The sequence below is a fragment of the Vulpes vulpes genome, chromosome 13, assembly GCF_048418805.1.
Source record: "Vulpes vulpes isolate BD-2025 chromosome 13, VulVul3, whole genome shotgun sequence".
Taxonomy (NCBI): Eukaryota; Metazoa; Chordata; class Mammalia; order Carnivora; family Canidae; genus Vulpes; species Vulpes vulpes.
In genome coordinates, this window is record NC_132792.1 from 135,403,748 (window position 1) to 135,422,905 (window position 19,158).

The 19,158-nt window shown below is 35.5% G+C and overlaps 1 protein-coding gene across 5 annotated transcripts in view; it reads left to right on the forward strand.

Annotated features, from left to right (window-relative positions):
* Nucleotides 1-19,158, forward strand: part of RABGAP1L (RAB GTPase activating protein 1 like) — a 724,498-nt gene that overhangs the window by 154,385 nt on the left and 550,955 nt on the right. For all 5 annotated transcript variants that reach the window (XM_072733070.1, XM_072733072.1, XM_072733073.1 and 2 more), the window contains one exon: nucleotides 9,282-9,423. In XM_072733070.1, coding sequence (XP_072589171.1) covers nucleotides 9,282-9,423 — 142 coding nt within the window. The remainder of the gene's footprint in view (nucleotides 1-9,281; nucleotides 9,424-19,158) is intronic.

Below are 19,158 nucleotides of genomic sequence, written 5' to 3' on the forward strand. Positions count from 1 at the left end.
CTCAGAGATGACTTGGTAGAACACTGAACATTTTCATTTTAAATGCACAGGTAAGGGGATCCCCTGGGTGGCTCAGCGGTTTAGCGCCTGCCTTTGGCCCAGGGTGCCATCCTGGAGTCCCGGGATTGAGTCCCGCATCGGGCTTACGGCATGGAGCCTGTTTCTCCCTCTGCCTGTGTCTCTGCCTCTCTCTCTCTCTGTCTCTGTCTATCATGAATAAATAAATAAAAAAATATTAAAAAAAAAAATAAATGCACAGGGGAAAAAAATAACCATTTTCTAGAAGACTTTCATTTCCTTAAGGTAAGAATTTTTACAATATTTATAAACCTTCTGAGATAAATAGGGGATGTTTTGGGATTGATGAAGCGGATTGGTGGTCTTTGAATTATTTTTAGAATCACAGCTTTGGACCTGTAAAGACTAGTTTTGTAAAGAAAGGACAGCAGTTTCTAATTTCTCACAGAATTTTGTTGCTGCCTAAATGATATCATAGTACTAACAAACCCATATATCTGTGAGAATGTCTTTTTTTCCTTTGGCTACATTTAGCTTAGGGGAAAAGGTCTAAAAAAATCTACCAGGCCCTGGATATCAGCTTTCCAGTTTGACCAAATTTCTGATTATAGTTATTAAATCTTTTAAAAATATCTTGTCAGGTTTTGACTGAGACAAACAGTAAAGATTTTTGGAAGTAATAACCAACCTCATGGACCTCAAGGACCTCAAAGAGGGTGTAAAGGATACAATTTTACAAGAGCTAGGACCATTCCCCAAGATAGCCAAAGAAACAACCACCTGCATGTCCCAAGGCAGGCATAAAGTCCAAGCTGTGTTATTGGGATGTAAAGTGAGATGGGCCAGAAATACATAGTTATTCCTAAGAGTGAAATTAATAACCAGTGGTTCTGGCTTTGAAAAGGATGAGATCATGTGATTTTTTTATTTTCCCTTCTTGACTAGGCCTGGGGGTGATCTGTTAAAAACAATAACAACAAAAATCTTTTGAAGATCCTCCTTTGTGTTGATAAATTTTGTTATAAAGCTCCCTCTTTGACCAAGATGTGGAAGATATCTGAGGAGGGTAGTTTTATTTTAACCTCAGGTTGTTTTATTTTTTATTATTTATTTTTTTAATTAAAAAATTTTTTTTTATGAGAGAGAGAATGGCAGAGACACAGGCAGAGGGAGAAGGAGGCTCCATGCAGGGAGCCGGATGTGGGACTTGATCCCGGGACTGCAGGATCACGCCCTGGGCCGAAGGCAGGTGCTAAACCGCTGAGCCACCCAGGGATCCCCTAGTTTTATTTTATTTTTTTTTAATTTTTATTTATTTTTTTTTTTAAAGAATTTTTTTTTTAATTTTTATTTATTTATGATAGTCACACAGAGAGAGAGAGAGAGAGAGGCAGAGACACAGGCAGAGGGAGAAGCAGGCTCCATGCACCGGGAGCCTGACGTGGGATTCGATCCCGGATCTCCAGGATCGCGCCCTGGGCCAAAGGCAGGCGCCAAACTGCTGCGCCACCCAGGGATCCCTCCTAGTTTTATTTTAAAAGGTAATTTTCTTTTTAGAGTGTAAAGGCAGTTCAGACAGAAATTAGTAGACAGTGAGTACTCAGGTAAAAAAAGCAGTAGGAATTATGTCAGTCTTACAGTTTTTTGTCTTAGGTGTTGCTTGTATTTTCAATTTTTTATTAGCCTTTTGTAATGAATCTTTCAGTGAAGCTAATTTAGAATCTTGAAGCCTTTTAGGAAGCTTCTTCAAACCAATTAAAATAGGCTTCCCGATCTATTTAACCTGAGAACCCTTACTTTTAACTACACCTTTTATTTTTTAAAGATTTTATTTATTTGCGAGAGAGACAGAGATAGTGACAGCACAAGCAAGGAGGAGAGGGAGAAGCAGGCTCCCTGCTCAGGATCCCAGGACCGTGGGATCATGACCTGAGCTGAAGGCAGATGCTTAACTGACTGAGCCACCCAAGTACCTCTCAACTATACTTTTTAAATGAACAGTCTTGTCTAACTGAACATTCCCCATGATGGCCACTGTAAATTCTAGGTTATTTTTAATAAAAATTTTTTTCATCTTGCTAGATACCTACAACCTCTAGGATTATAATTCTTAGACATAAAATAAGCACATGTGCTTGGCTCTTTAGAATGTAAGTATCCCATTAGCTATGTCTTTGGATTTCTCAGAACCAACTAATACCTAAAAGTTGTGTGCTGTGGGGCTGGGGATTGTGCATGTTTTACTGTTTACCTTGCAGCACAAAAGTTTTCTTGATGTTGTCAGATGACCTAGTGTTAATCTAATCCACCTGTGACCTGATCCTACCACAAGGGTCTTCAAGTGGTAAGTGCTCTAACAGTTGTCAGATACTTGACCTGTACCCACCAATTTTTATGGCTTTTTGCGTCCAAGATTCCTACTAGCATTAGTGTTTATTTACATAAAACAAGATGGACAAACGTGCTTTAATATATTAGCAGTATCATGTCTTGGCCTCAAGAAGGTCCTGTGCACACCACTGACAATTCTTGTAGAACCTTGCTGAGGATTTCTACCCAGGGGATTGTGGTCTGAAGGATTGGGGGCTTGGTTCTAGGCAGACCTTTCTGCCAGCTCAGTTGTGCTCTGGGCAAAATTGCCATCCGCACTGGGCTCTAGGCAGAACTACTAGCTCTTTTGGGTTCTGTGCATAACCATCCGCCAGCTCAAGCTGACCTGACTGTAAAGGACAGCCAATCAGATCAGGAGCTTGAGTGCAAACAAAAAGGCAACTCTCAGGCCCTCAAAATGACAAGACACTCAATGAACTCAAAGGGTTTGCCTTGTTTCTCATTGTCTCTGAGTGCTGTCAGAAGTTTACTTGAGATCCCGCCACTGCCACCAAATCTGTTAAATAACAAAATTCAACTAAACATGTTTGAAGATCTAATTTTCTTTATTCAGCAATTCATGAATTGGGCAGTACCCCATCTAACAAGTAGAATGCTCCAAAGAGTTACATAAAATGGAAAATTTTTATAGAATGATGAGGGTAAGAAAGTTATTGTAAAAGAATAACAGGTTGTTACAGGTAGGGCACTGTCTAGGGAGAAATCAGATGTCTTATCATATAGATTACCTTATCTTTCATTTAGGGTAGAGAGGACCCAGGTGGCAGAACACTGGAATGGATTGAAAAATTTCTGACTAACTGGTTAAGGCTACATTTATGGGGATTGTTGGAACCAGAGTTAGATTATGTGTTAAGTACTGGTTTGGAAACTTGGTCTAAGTGACGCTGTTTTGGGCCTGTGATTTTTTTTTTTTAAACACAGTTTAAAAGCACAAAAGGAAAATTCCATTTTGAAGAAGTATGTTGATTTAAGTATATTTAAATCAAAAATTAATTAGTTAGTATAGCCAAAAGTAACTATGTGAGGTGGTGGATAGTAACTAAACTTATTGTAGAGTTTATTTCCCAATGTATATGATGTATCAAATCGTTATGTTGTACACCTTAAATTTATATAATGTATATCAGTTATAGCTCAATAAAACTAGAAAAAAAGTAAGAGTAAGTAACTGAATAGGAATAACTGTTCTAATTGCAGAAAGATGAAAATTAACAAGGTTGAAGGGATTACTTATGTGTGTGTGGGAAAATAAAAAGCCATGGAAGGCAAATGTTTTACTAACTCAACAGTTTTGTTTAAGATTGGCTTTGTTTTACAAACCTCAGTTGTTGTTTTTTTTTTTTAAGTGATTTTTTTTAAAGATTTATTTTTATTTATTTATGATAGACATAGAGAGCGAGAGCAAGAGAGAGAGAGAGGTAGAGGAAGAAGCAGGCTCCATGCCAGGAGCCCGACGTGGGACTCGATCCTGGGACTCCAGGATCGCGCCCTGGGCCAAAGGCAGGCGCAAAACCGCTGAGCCACCCAGGGATTCCCCCAAACCTCAGTTGTGTAGAGTCAAATAGAAGCTGCTTGCAGGTGTATTTTTTCCATGTTATTATATATACTGCAGCTTAGTGAGACTATATGATTGTTATATGAGTTGTGATTTTTTTAAACATAAACATTTTTGTTAAGAACAAGAGTTTTTATAGGCAAATGTTCACAATTTAGCCTTTCATCAGAATCACTTGTGGCTCTTTAAAAAACTCAGGTTCTTGGACCGTATCCTAAAGATTCTGAATAGAGATAAAAGCATTATTGTTCTTTGTATTTGATGATAGTAACCATTGGAAAAAATTAGAGTTTATTTGTGTAAGTATGATGAATCTTTGTAATGTGGTTGAATCAACTACACTCTCATTGAGCACCTGCCATGTATTTATGTGTTTCAAAATACTCTAATTAGTTCTAACATGAACTAGATAATTTATTTTACAAATACAGACAGGTAGATTTTTAGTTATCCAAAAATAAGTGAATATTGGAAACAAAAAGTATATTTTATTTAAAAATTCATTTTGGAACTCAACTGGTGGATATAATGTTTAGGTCTACATGAGATTAATGAGATTATAGTAATAGAGTCAGTTATGCTTACATAGTAAACTAAGTCCAGATGAAATATTTTACCACTGTTGTAACACACTTATCCACAATAACAAAGTTCAGTAGTTGTGACTGAGACCACATGGTTTGCGAAGCATAAAATGTTCCTATTTAGCTTTTTATAGAAAAAGTTTGTTGACTTCTGACAAGGAATAACATTGTTTATAAGTAAAAACTATTTTACTTCTTCCTTTCCAATCTGTGTGCCTTTTCTTTCTTTTTCTTGCTTTATTGCACTAGCTAGGACTTCTGTATGATAATGAGTGGGAGTGGTGACAATCTATGCCCTTACTGTGTTCTTAGTGTTAGGAGGAAAGCATTCAGTCTTTTACCATTAAGAGTGACGTTAGTTGTAGGCTTATCATAGATACTGTTTATCAGGTTGAGAAAACTCCCTTATATTCCCAGTTTACTGAATGTAAATAAATGAATGCTGAATTTTCTCAAATGCCTTTTTGTATTTATTGATCATATGTCATTCTTCTTTAGTTTGTGAATATGTTGGATTATATTGATTTTCCTTTAAAAGATTTAAAAAATTTATTAATGAGAAACACACACAGAGAGAGGCAGAGACATAGGCAGAGGGAGAAGCAGGCTCTCCATAGGGAGCTGGATGTGGGACTCGATCCCAGGACCTGGGGATCATTCCCTGAGCTAGAGGCAGATGCTCAATCACTGAGCCACCCAGGTGTCCCTATATTGATATATTCAATGTTGAAGTATTGTTGTGTTTCCCAGATAAACCTCACTGGTTTTGATATATATTTGTAACTATAAGCTATGTTGCTGGATTTTGTTAATATTTGATTGAGGATTTTCGTCTATTTTTTTTATGAGGGATAGTGGTCTGTGATTTTTTTTTTTCTTGTAATACCTTCTTTAGTTTTGGTCTCAGAGAAATGGCCTTGTATAATGAATTGGGAATCCCTTTTTTATATTTCCTTGGAGATTAAAAAAAAAGATTGATTTATTTGAGAGGGGAAGGGGCAGATAGAAAGGGAAAAAATCTCAAGCAGACTCCCACTGAGTCAGTGGAGCGGGAGCCCGGCATTGGCCGGGCTCGATCTCACGACCTTGACGTCATGACCTGAGCCAAAATCAAGAGTCACTGACTCTCACCCAGGTGCCCCTGAAGATTTTTAAAAAAAATAGCATTGGTGTTGTTATTTCTTTAAATATTTAGTAGTATTTGTCATTGAAATTATATGAACCTGAAGTTTTCATTTCAGAGAGGATTTAACTTACAGATTCAGTTTCTTTAAACAGGTTATGTATTTCTTCCTAGGTAAGTGTGGATATATTTTTTAGCTTTCAGAGTATTGGTCCATTATATTTAAGCTGTCCAATTAATATGCATAGGGATGTTTGCATTATTTTGATATTGTGGGGTCTGTACAAGTGATATACACTATTTTCCTAGTTATCAGTAATTTGTACTTTCTTTTTTGCTTGGTCAGTTTAGCTAGAGGTTTATCATTTTATTGATCTTGGCTAAGAACTACATTTTGGTTTTTATTGATTTGTGCTGTTTATTTCCTTCTTTCTCTTGCTTTGGGTTATTTTGCATTTCCTTTTCTTTAAGGTAGAAAGTTAAATTATGATTTTGGGGTGTTTGGTAATATAAGCACTTATATCTCGAAATCTCTACTCACTGTTTAGATGTTCCACTAATTTTGATTTGTTTTATTTTCATTTTTGTTGAGTTCAGAATATTTTGTAATTTAACATTTCTCTTTGACTTTGATCTATGGATTATTTAGAAATGTTACTTTATTTTTAAGTATTTGGAGATTTTTCAGATATATTTCTCTTACTGATTCCAGTTTAATTGTATAATACAATTAATGGTTTAATTTGTAATACCAAATAGGTATTTTACAATTCAATTTTTAAAACTTTTTTAAAGATTGTGTTATAACCCAGGAAGTAGTTTCTCTTGGAGAAAAGTTCCATGTGCATTTGAAAAGGATGTGTACTCTGCCTTTGTGTTGTGCAGTGGTCGATATATATTAGATTTTATTGTTGATGTTCAATTCTTCTATAACCTTGCTATATTTTTATATACGTTTTTTGTGATTATTGTGAGAAACTGTGAAATCTCCAATTATAAATATGGGTTTGTCCATCTCCTTCCAGTTTTATCAGGTATTTATATTGTCTAGTTGTTAGGTGAATTTACTTATAAGATGCTTTTGTGTTTTCATTGAATTGATTCTTTTTTTTTTTTAAATTATTTATTTATTTATTTATGATAGTCATACAGAGAGAGAGAGAGAGGCAGAGACAGGCAGAGGGAGAAGCAGGCTCCATACACCGGGAGCCCGACGTGGGATTCGATCCCGGGTCTCCAGGATCGCGCCCTGGGCCAAAGGCAGGCGCCAAACCGCTGCGCTACCCAGGGATCCCGAATTGATTCTTTTAACATTGTTATGACCTTCTTTACTCCTAGTGATGTTTTTTCTTGTCTGGTAGTCTACTTTATCTTATATTGATATAGTCTCTTCAGTTTTCTTTTGATGAGTGTTTTCATGGCATAGCTTCTTCTCCATTTTACTTTAACTTACCTATATTATTATATTTAAAGTTTTTTTTTTTAGATAGAATGCAATTCTGTCTTGTTTTTAATATAATTGGACAGTTTTTGTCTTTTAATTGACATGGTTAGGCCATTTATGTTTAATATAATTATTGATATGTCTGAATTTAGGTCTGTCATTATATTAGTTTTCTGTTTTCATTTCTTTCTTTTTCCTTTCCTTCCAGTTATTTGAACATGCAGTTCGTATTTCACTTTTACTCTATTGCCTTATATAACTCTAGTTGTTGCTTTAGGGATTGAGGTCTCTGTTTCTCAAGTATAGTAGTAACGCAATAAAAATTTGGTTGGCTTACACCATAACTTTTCATGGCTGTTTTCTCTTTTTTAATGCAGTAGACAATTTTTAACTTTTATTATTTGCTAATTGATTTTAAGATGCACCTGAAATTTGATTTGTGGTTCAGAATTAATTCTTGAAAACAGTGAATAATTAGTAGTTATATTTTTATAATTTAAATGGATTATAATATAGGTAGATATTAGAGATAATTTTATCTCCCTTTATGCCTATATTATTCTTGTTTTTTTTTTTTAGAGTCTAATGTGCTATAAATGTTGAAATAGTAACAAGTGTTATTAAATATTTGTTTCAGTTACTTTGGTAAATGTCTACAGTATTTAATATACGTTGAATGAAACAACCATGAATTAGTTGATACAGATACTGTGACTCAGCAAAATTAAGTAATTTGTTCAAGGCTAACCGTCTTATTAGTAGTGAAATTTGAATTCACATCCAGGTCAAGTTGATTCCGAAATTCATATGTTTTAGTATTAGTCATTCATGCTACTGATACTTGTTGAGTACCTACTGTGTGTCAGGTACTATATTATTTCTGATTGAAAATCAGTTAAGTCCTTGCCCTTATGATGCTTACTGTCTTATGACAAGACTGCCATTAAACAAATAAATATAATAATAAATGTGTAATTACATCATGGTAATACTGTGAAGGGGAAGGGCAAGGAATGAAAAGTATTAAAACATGAGGAACTTAGCTCAGATATTTTTTAGGAGTGATATTAGAGGTAAAGATATAAGATTGATGGGAGTTAGAAAGGCTATTTTTGGCAGTGAGAAAAGGATGTCCCAGGATCTTGAATTGGAAAAGACCTAAAGATTCCTGGAGCTGAAACAAGGCCAGAGTGATTGGAATGTAGTAACCAAACTATGGGTATGAACTGAAGAGAGACGGGGCTAGGTTATCTAGGGCTTTGTAGGCTATGCTAGTTTAATTGGCAATTGCCTTAATTTTTCCTCTTTAGAAAAGGGCTGTTTAAAATGTAAACAATTTGGGGATCCCTGGGTGGTTCAGCGGCTTGGCGCCTGCCTTTGGCCCAGGGCGCAATCCTGGAGTCCTGGGATCGATTCCTGCGTTGGGCTCCCGGCGTGGAGCCTGCTTCTTCTCCCTCCTCTTGTGTCTCTGCCTCTCTCTCTCTTTCTCTCTATGTCTATCATGAATGAATGAATGAATGAATGAGTAAATAAATAATCTTAAAAAAATGTAAACAATTTATAAAATCTACCTACTTCCATGAATTACTTGATGGATGTAGCTGATATCTCTTTATCCCAATGCAAGGTGTAGTCATTCCTAGAAATCTAGCATTACCTATCTGTCTGCTCTAGAATCTGTGGCGTTTCAGGTTTTTTTGATAAAAAGAAAATGTGTACCAAATGGTTAGTAGGTTTCATTAGTTAAAATAATAATAGAAGAATAATGCATTTTTTTTAAATAATGCATTTTTTAAAAAAAGATTTTTAGTTATTCATGAGAGAGACACACACACTCAGAGGCAGAGACATAGGCAGAGGGAGAAGCAGGCCTCCTGTGGGGAACCTGATGTGGGACTCGATCCCAGGACCCCAGGATCACGACCTGAACCAAAGGCAGACTTTCTACCACTGAGCCACCCAGGTGCCCCAAAGAATAATGCATTTAGAATATCATGTAGAAAACAACACACTTAAAAAAGTTTCTTAACTTAGGACATGCAGTAGATCAAACATGACATGCTCTTCTTAATTTCAGCTATTTCTGATGAACCTTGAAAATACTATCTTATAGCATTTCCTTCAAATTTCTAATACTAAATAATATGTTTATATCTTTCTCAGTCTGAGGGAAAAGGTCACGCCAATGCTGGAGATGCAATATATGAGGTAGTAAGTCTTCAGCGACAATCTGAGAAGGAGGAACCAGTCACTCCCACTAGTGGAGGGGGTCCAATGTCACCACAGGAGGATGAAGCAGAAGAGGGTAAGAAGTGGTACTTACTCAGTTCTCTCTCTCTATAGAGCTGCTTTACTTAGAACCCTCAAAGAGGGTGTGTGTATTTTTGTCTGTGTGCATGTATGTCTGTGAGGGGTGTGAGAGAAGAATGATAATTATTCCTAGTCTCTCTTACTCTTAGGCTAAATTTTGCTAGATGCAGAAGAGATTTTGGTCCATTGGTTCCTTGGTTATATAGGCTCCAGTGCCACTTATACATTTGTTTAAATTTAACAGCCTCACTTTGCTATTTTACTTCCTGTTTTATTTCAAATATCTTTGAGGTGTTTAATGAAAAGTTTCACCTTCTCTCAAGTGGTTTTAGAATTTTAGTGATAGATCATGCCCCACGTGTCTGCCTTCAGCTCAGGGTGTGATCCCGGAGTCCCAGGATGAAGTCCCACATTGGGCTACCTGCATGGAGCCTGCTTTTCCCTCTCTCTGTGTCTCTGCCTCTCTCTCTCTGTGTCTTGCATGAATAAATAAACAAAATCTTAAAAAAAAAAAAAAAAGATCATGCCCCACTACTCATTTGATACTATTTAGTTCTGACTTGTTTTTTCTTGTTGTTTTATCATTTTACTACTCAGTTTTTTGAAATAGCGTGATATGTACTCTGTTTACTACACGGATGCCACTGAGAGCTGCTAACCAACCTCACAAGAGTCACACTTCGTTTGGCTCTGTGCTTGGTACTCTTCTTAAAGAAGCTAGAACTAAATGGCAGATCTTTGCTTGAAGCCCTTAAATTATCTGCTTATAGGGTATGGCTAATTAAAAATAAATTTCTGAATATATGTCATCTTTGAAAAAAGCATCTTTCTATGAAACCATTCCTTTATTTGGTTGCCATGCAGATAATGGTTATTTTTGGCTAATATTTATTGAGTGTTTATTACATGCTAGGTATGTGTTTAATACAAAGTTGTGAAGGTATAGTTTTTGTACAATAGAATGCAATTTATTTATTTATTTATTTATTTATTTATTTATTTATTTATTTATTTATTTATTTATGAAGATTTTATTTTTAAGTAACTTCTGTACCCAACATGAGGCTTGAACTGGCTACTTCCAAGTTGAGTCCCATGTTCTATTGACTGAAGCAGCCTGGTGCCCAATGTACCCATTTTAATTGTATAGTTCATTGAATTTTGGCAAATGGATACATCTGTATAACCACCACCAGTGCCATAATATAAAATCTATCCCTTACCCGCCACCCCCACCCCAAATTTCCCTCATGCCCCTTCGCAAGAGTCATCCTTTCTTCTTACCTGTGATCTTTGGTAACCACTGATCTGTTTTCTGTCACCATATTTTGCCTTTTCTACAACTTCATATAAAAGGAATCATATAGTACAAGTCTTTTGTATATAGCATCTTTCATGTAGCAAATCTTTTGAGATTTATCTATGTTGTATCAGTAGCTGGTTCCTTTTGTTGCTGGGTATTAATTTACTGTAACGATATGCCACAATTCGTTTATCTCATCACCAGTTAATGGATGTTTGAGCTGTTTGTAGCTATTGGCTATTAGGAATAAAGCTGCTAAAAAAAAAAAAAAAAGGAATAAAGCTGCTGTGGATATTTGAGTACAAGTCTTTGTTGAATATCCGCTTTCATTTTTCTTGGGTAAATCACCTAGGAATGGACTGGCTCGATCTTCTGGTAAGGGCATATTTAACTTTATAAGAAACCATTAAGCTAGTTTTTCAAAGTAGTTGCATTGTTTTTCCATCCTTATCAGTAGCATATGAGTTAGTTGCTCCATATCCTTAACCACATTTGGTATTATCAGTTCTTAAAATTTTAGCTAGTCTAGTGGGTGTATAGTGTATCTTGTGATATTAATTTGAATTTCCTTAATGACTCATCATGTTCAACTTTTCATATGGTATTTGCCATTTGTATATCTTCTTGGTCAACAGTCTATTCAGATCTGTTGCCCATTTTTAAATTGGGTTGTTTTCTGATTGATTTTTTCAGATTTCATCTCACTGTATATATAGATAGATAAAAACCCATTATTAGATATGTTTTGCAAATATTTTGTTCCATTCTGTAGTTTGCCTTTTTATTTTTTGAACAATGTCTTTTGGAGAGCAAAAGTTTAAGTCTTCTAAAGTCTTATTTGTCAGGTTTTTTCCTTAATGATTTGTCTGTGATCCATTAAAAAAATTTTTTGGGGGGCCTTAAAAACAAAACAAAACAAAAAACCCTGTATTATCTCTTATGGTTTCTGAAGGTTAGGAATTAGGGAGTAGTTTGTGTGGGCAGTTCTGGCTAAGAATGTCTTATGAAGAATCAGGTGTTGTCTGGGTATGTACTCATCTTCACTTCACAGAGTGGACCTGAAAGGGGCCCATTCACATAAATACCAAAATGATGCTGTTGGTTGGCAAACAACTTTGTTTCCTCTCCACATAGGCCTCCCCATAGGGGCTGCTTGGGTGTCATTGGGGAGAATGGCTAACTGCCTCCAGACAGCAATCCAGGAGACCAAGGTAGAAACTGTAGTGCCTTTTATGTCCTAGCTTTGGAGTCATGCAACATCACTTCCTAGTATTCTCTTGATTACAGAGTTCAGCCCTTACTTTTATTGTGTGATTCTACTATATTCTCTATAACACTCCCAAAAACACTGTTGTAGTCATCTCCTTCCCAGCCAACACAAAGAGGAAAAGACCAGAGATCACATGCAGGATGATTTTGGGCCATACTTAAGAGGCACATTCTTTTCTGGTAAACAAAAACCACAACACTGGTTTGGGAATGTAATTGAGCTATGTGCTCAGGAAGAAAAACCAGGTGTGACAAGTATCTACCAGAAAGTAATTTGAACATGAGATTTCAGGTAATGTCTTACAAAAATGCCATTCTCTTTAGAAATGAAAAATATGTGGAACTAGGATTGGGAGAAAACAAAAATAATAGAATGACAGGTGCTACTGAACAGGAATACCTTATATAATTTAGTAAATAAAAATTCCTTCTATCCACTAACTTAAAAGAAGGTTAACTCACATGGATTAAGTATCTGCTTTGTGGCACGTAATGAATTAGATATTTAATAGATCTATTTTATTTAAATAAATATCTATTAGATATAGATCTAATTTATATTTTACATTAGTCCTGAGAAATAAGTAGTATCATCTTTTTAGAATATATGAGGAAATAGACTAAAAAATTTTAGGTAAATCATTTGTGGTCAGAGGGCTAATAATAATATAGAGAATCCAAACCTATGTTAGTCTCACCCTAAAGCCAGTGAATTTTCATGACCTATAAAATCAAGATATTCTTCTTTAAACCACTGAATTGATGTAACTCTACTCTCAATTGCTTAAAAGGTAGTATTTTTAATATTACAGACAGGATATTTTAGATCTTTACATATTTCAGGTCATATTCTAGATTTAACATCAAATACCTTGGGTAGAAGACTATAATGCAACATAATATTAAAATATAACATGAGACTCTTATCTTCCAAACAACACTGTTTTATGTGAAAGCATTTTTGAAGAGTGATTTCAGCATATAATTCAACTAGTGCATTAAAAAAGACCTTTAGATATAAAATATTTCAATTATATCAGCCTGAAGCCAAACATCCTTCTTTAAAGGACAGATTGTAGAAAAACCTGTTGGAAGCCAAAATATTCTCTTCAACAGAAGTCTTTCAGATACACAAGCACACCTTTAATTTATTTTCCATGTATTTTGTCTGACATATTATTCGATGTTATTCAGGGCTTAGAAAGGTATTTTTTGGTTTAGTGGTAATAATTTCAGGGGTGAGGAGATTTGATTTTTTTTTTTTACGTTTATTGAAGTATAACATACAGTGTTTTATTAGTTTCAGGTGTACAATATAATGATTCAACATTTCTATACATTTTCATTGTACACCATGATTAGGGTAGTCAGCATCTATCACCAAATAATGCTATTACCATCTTACCGATATTCCCTAACTGACTGAACCACCCAGGTGCCCCTGTTTGCTCTATTTAAGAGTCTTTTTTCCTTTGTCTCTTTTTTTGTTTGCTCATTTGTTTTGTATTTTAGGTTCCACATGTAAGTGAAATCATATGGTATTTGTCTTTCTTGGTCTGACTTTTTTCACTTACCATTATACCTTCTAGGTCCATCCATGTTGTTGCAAATCATCAGGGAAATGCAAATCAAAACCACAATGAGGTACCGTTGTCAGAATGGCTAGAATCAAACCATAAGAAATAACAAGTGTTGGTTAGGATGTGGAGAAAAGGGAACCTTTGTGCACTGTTGGTGGGAATGCAAACTGGTGCAGCCATTGTGGAAAATAGTATGGCAGTTCCTCAAAAAATTAAAAATAGAATTACCATACGATCCAGGAACTCCGTTATTGTGTATTTGCCTAAAGGAAATAAAAGCACTAATTTGAATAGACATAATGCACCCCTATGTTTATTGCAGCATTACTTTATAAAAGCCAAGCAATGGAACAGCCCAAGTGTCCATGGATGGATGAATGGATGATGAAGAGCTAGTATGTATGTATAGTGGAATATTATCCATAAAAATATGACATCAAACTTCATTTTTCATGTCATTTTCACAGAGTTCTTTTGACACAATTGTGTCCAAATGGCTACTTCAAAATATAAGAAATAGAGGTAGAAGAGATAGATTTGAGAATATTCTGGAGGTAAAATCAAGAGGTTTATAAATTAATTGTATGTCATGAGCAGCGTAAGAGAAGAATAAGAATCATATTTCAGGTTTCTAGGTTAGGTAGCTGGATGATCTTGGTACCAACAAATGAGAAAAGACGAGAAAGAGTGGGTTTTGGAGTAAGGGTAAGATTTATTCTGTTTCATTGATGAGTTTGAATTTGCTGAACATTTAAGTGGGACTATTTTTCAGTTATTAGAAGTAATCTTTAATTGTGAGAGAAGTTTAAAGCTGGACATAAAGGTTTGAGAGACATTGGCATGAGGTAATGAGAATGGCTGAAATTTCCTTGGGGGAAAATGTGGGAGATGCAGGTTAAAAGTAGAAATTAATTGATCACTGACATTTGGAGGGTAGATGAAGGAAGAGAAAGCCCAGCTAGAGGATTGCAGAAAAATGATTAGAACAATGTGAGGAGAACTAAGTGTAGTAACAGACTCAGGAGTGGAGATGTACAAGGTAGGGGTGATGTGCAGCATGGCTCGGGATGAAAGGACCAAAAACTGTTAATTGGTTTTGGTGAATTTTAGAAGTCACTGAGGGTGATTTTACTGAAGTTGGGAAAGAAAGCCTGTTAAAGTGGATTGAGGAGGAGAGAAGAGTGTTCTTAACCTTTCAAAAAAGGTACTGAGAAGAAGAAAGATTAGATTAAAAACATTGCGTTATATTAGGCCAAGAAAGGGGTAAGAAATTTGAGTTCATCTGTAGTTGGAAAGGGAGAGCTAAAATAGTATTTAGCCACTGAATGTGTAACATGTTTCTGTGTCTTTGCAAATGCTATAGTAAACTGAGTAACTGTTTGGAGGCTTTTTCTACTTAAGTCCACCTGAGTAAGCCTTCAACAAAGGCATATTAACCATCAAAAGAAAATAGTAATTTTAGCATACTGGCAGTTTCTATACTTAGAGATGTTTTAAAATATTTCCTATTTTAAACATTTTTTTAGTAGGTTGCTCAGGCAAGTTACATTTAAAAAGTATTCAATGTGGGATAGCTGAGTGAGGAGCTTGGCAAATCCACTTATCGAAAAGCAATGATAAAAGTCAATAAAATTGTCAAAAATCAGTTCAGGATTTGGGAAAGTGACACAAAATATTGAGAAGCATTTATTCAAGAAAAACCACTGAGCTCAGGTAAGAACAGTCTGTATTTTAGTCCCTGAGGATGCTTCCATTCTGCTCATTCCCACCAGTGGCTTATTGTCATGGTGGGTTTATGAAGGTGGAAAGCTGTGAAAACTAGGAACTTTGCAAAAACAGATCCATAAATACTATGAACGAATTGGTGGTTGCCAGAGGGGCGAGAGGTAGGGAATAGGCAACATGGGTGAAAGGGAGTGGAAGAGACAGGCTTCCAGCTGTGGAATAAATAAGTTATGGGAGTGAAAGTTACAGCATGAGGGGGGCACCTGGGTTGCTCAGTGGTTGAGCATCTGCCTTGGCTCAGGTTGTGATCCTGGGTTCCTGGGATTGAGTCCTGCATCATATTCCCCATAGGGAGCCAGCTTTCCCTCTGCCTATCTCTGTGTCTCTCATGAATGAATATATATATATATTCATTCATGAGAGACACACACACACATATATATATACACACATATATATATATACACACATATATATATATTTTTTTCTTTTTTTTTTATTAAAGAAAGTTATAGCATGAGGAGTGGAGTCAGTGGTACTGTGGTAGCATTGTCTGGTGATAGACCATAGTTGGACTTGTGGCGAGTGCTCCATAGCATATAAAGTTGTCCAATCACTGTCTTGTACACCTGAAACTAATGTAATATTGTGTGTCAGCTATACTTCAGTCAGTGATAGCTTTGTTTTAGCTGCTGGAAGGGGTTTACTTGATTTGGAGCAAACATAGAAATCCCATATTTCTGGAATGTTGTTGGAAATAGTGATTTTTGTGGCAAAAGGATGGGAAGGCCTTTTTTGTAAATAGCATGTGGTTGTAGTTCTGGTTGGGGAAAGCCACAGATTGGCCAGAATTTAAACAAAATTTAAGGAATAGGTGGGTCTTCATAGGACTGTACATATCACTGGTGGTCTGGAAGACTGTGTATGTGTGCAAAGCTGTGCACATACTCAGGAGAGACTAGAGAGAGCCCTACCTAGTCACATGTCTATGCTGGACCTGAGGCCTTGCATGTGTGTGACTGAGTCATGTTTCCAAAGATCTGTCTCCAAAATGGTTTTGCTTTTTTTTTTTTTCCCAATGGTTTTGCTTTTTTTTTTTCTATTCAATGGAGAGCAGCTGTATTCCAAGTGGAGTGAATAGCTAACGACTGATTCTCCAACCAAGCCTTTAGTCTTCTGCTCTCAGCAAGTGTCCACTCCTGGGCTCCAAATCTCAGAAGCCAGAATCTGACCTCTCTCTGACTTTATCATTTCTTGTACTGGATTATTGTCATTGCTCCTCCCTCCTACACTGTTGTCCCTACCTACCCTGGACCGTGTCCCACATACCAGCCATACACATCCTTTTAAAATTTGTCAGATGATTTACTTCTTCCCTTAAAAATCCTCTATTGGCTTTTCATTTCACTCAGCCGAAAGTTCTGTTTAGCAAGAATTACAAAGTTGAATGTACTCTGGCTCCCTGATTTTTATCTTTCTGGCCTTATTTCTTACCACTCCCTCCCTCACAGATGCCACACTTATCCTTTTGCTATTCTTCGGACACACCAGGTGAATGCTTGCCTTGGGCTGTAGCGCTTGTAGTTGCCGCTGGCTGGGACTCTTTTTCTTAGATGCCACATGGTTCCCTCCTTTCCCTCATCCTAATTTTTCTTCAGATGCCACCTTCTCATTGAAATCTTGCCTGCTCAGTAAATAGGGTGAATAATAATAAATGAATGAACTAATAATTTAAAAATAAATGTATTAATTATAATACATAAAATAAATGTTTCTCCATTTTTAATGCCTCAGAATGATTCAGTACTGAGAAGAATAGAAAAACAGAGGCAACACTTTTGGGTTGCATTTGAAAATATGAAAAACATACATAAAATTTTCAATTTCTCATCCTTATGTATATGGTCTAAAGAAGAACAAGTCATCAGATTTCTTTTTCTCTAAAAATTTTTTCACTTCTGTCCTTAATTTTTCACTATTTGAGATGTCACCTTGTCTTTTGAAATTCTATTAGCCGTAACTTATATTTAAAAAGCTACAAAAGTCACAGAGTAGGAAGTAATACTTTTTTTTAAATAGATCAAGCATTTCATACATTTTCAGTATGCTTTATTATTAGTTCTGTAATTGACATTTCTGTCAACGCAAATATCAAAAGTTAGAGCTGGAGGTGGCATAGAAATGTTTTCCTGCTGGGGGGGAATTGGAGTATTCTTTTATTTAATTATTTTCAATAATTTGCCTGTCAAAGCAAAAGTGGAAGTTCAAGTCACTCTAAATTGTCTTACCTTAACCTGTAATTTAACTAAAAAGGGATTCAGACTTCAAAGGACTAAAATTGCTCTTAATTTCCTGAGAAAGATCTAAAGTAAAATGATTTAGGATATCTTTGCATATTTTTCAACTGCTGTTCAGAAAATGAAGTGTGTTAAAGGGTATTAATTTGAATGCAGAGGAATCTTAGCAGAAAGTTAAATCCATCAATGCAACGTTGAAGGGATTATTTTTTATTTTTTGAAGGGATTATTTAAAAATTACCTTATCACCTTTACATACTCCTATATATTCTGAATTTCTCCTGCCTTTGAAACTTGAGGTGCCCTTGGTATTGCTTCATCTGTATTTCAAATTGGCATTCTGTTTGTTAACCTGAATGAAATTTGTATTTAGTTATTTAAAACATGGATAGTAAGTTACACGAAGGCAAGAGATGGCAAATACAATATGATTTCCTTTAAGACACATGCCCAAGTAATTGTAAAAGACCAGAGTTACAGGAATATTAGGTAAGCTTCATTCCTGGTTGTACTTTTTATGTTCAGTTTAATTGGTGGTATTTGTATTTGTATTGGTTAAAATGCTATCTAAAAAATAATTTCCCCATGATTTAAGTGATTGTCAGCTTGTTTAACACTACTCCTAACTTATTATAACTAAAGAGCAAAATAGTCTCAAACTCAGTCTGAGGCTTATTTTCTCCTAATTTCTTAATTCATAGTCTAATTAGATAAAAGGCATTACAATGACCTTTTAATATAAAAACTGGTTTGCAGATGAAAATTCTTTATATTCAAATGAAAAGAATATGGGGATATAGAAAAGAAATTAGGGATGGAGATCTTTTTTTTGTTTTTGTTTTTTTTATTTTTTAAAAATTTTTTTTGAAGATCTTGTTAAAGTCTTGTTTCTTAAGTCTGGGAGGGGGCCTGATCTGCATTTCTAAAAAAAAAATGTCTCCTGCCAGATACCACACTACACTTTCAGAAGCAAGGATTTAATTTGCCTGCTTATATTAATTCATTTAATCCTCATATCATCCCAGAAAGGTCCACATTATTACTATATCCGTCTTGCAGATGAGCATAATATGTTCCAATAAAACCATCTTAGTACATTAGATACTATTTCTTTAGCAATCAGATACTTTATTTATAAAATTTGTGTGTGTGTGTGTGAGAGAGAGAGAAGAGAGGGAAGAGGGGGAGAGAGGGAGGACAGGACTTTATAATTTTTTATTCTTGGATTTTAAATTATCTTTTTCAACAAAATGATTAAAAACATATTTAATAAGGGAAGGTATTTAAGAGAAAGTGAAGGAAGAGTGTATTAGTTTTCTATTGCTCCATAACAAGTTACCAAACAAGTAGCATCTTTAATTTTTTTTAATTTTTTTTTAATTTTTTTTTTTTATTTATGATAGTCACAGAGAGAGAGAGAGGCAGAGACACAGGCGGAGGGAGAAGCAGGCTCCATGCACCGGGAGCCTGATGTGGGATTCGATCCCGGGTCTCCAGGATCGCGCCCTGGGCCAAAGGCAGGCGCCAAACCGCTGCGCCACCCAGGGATCCCACAA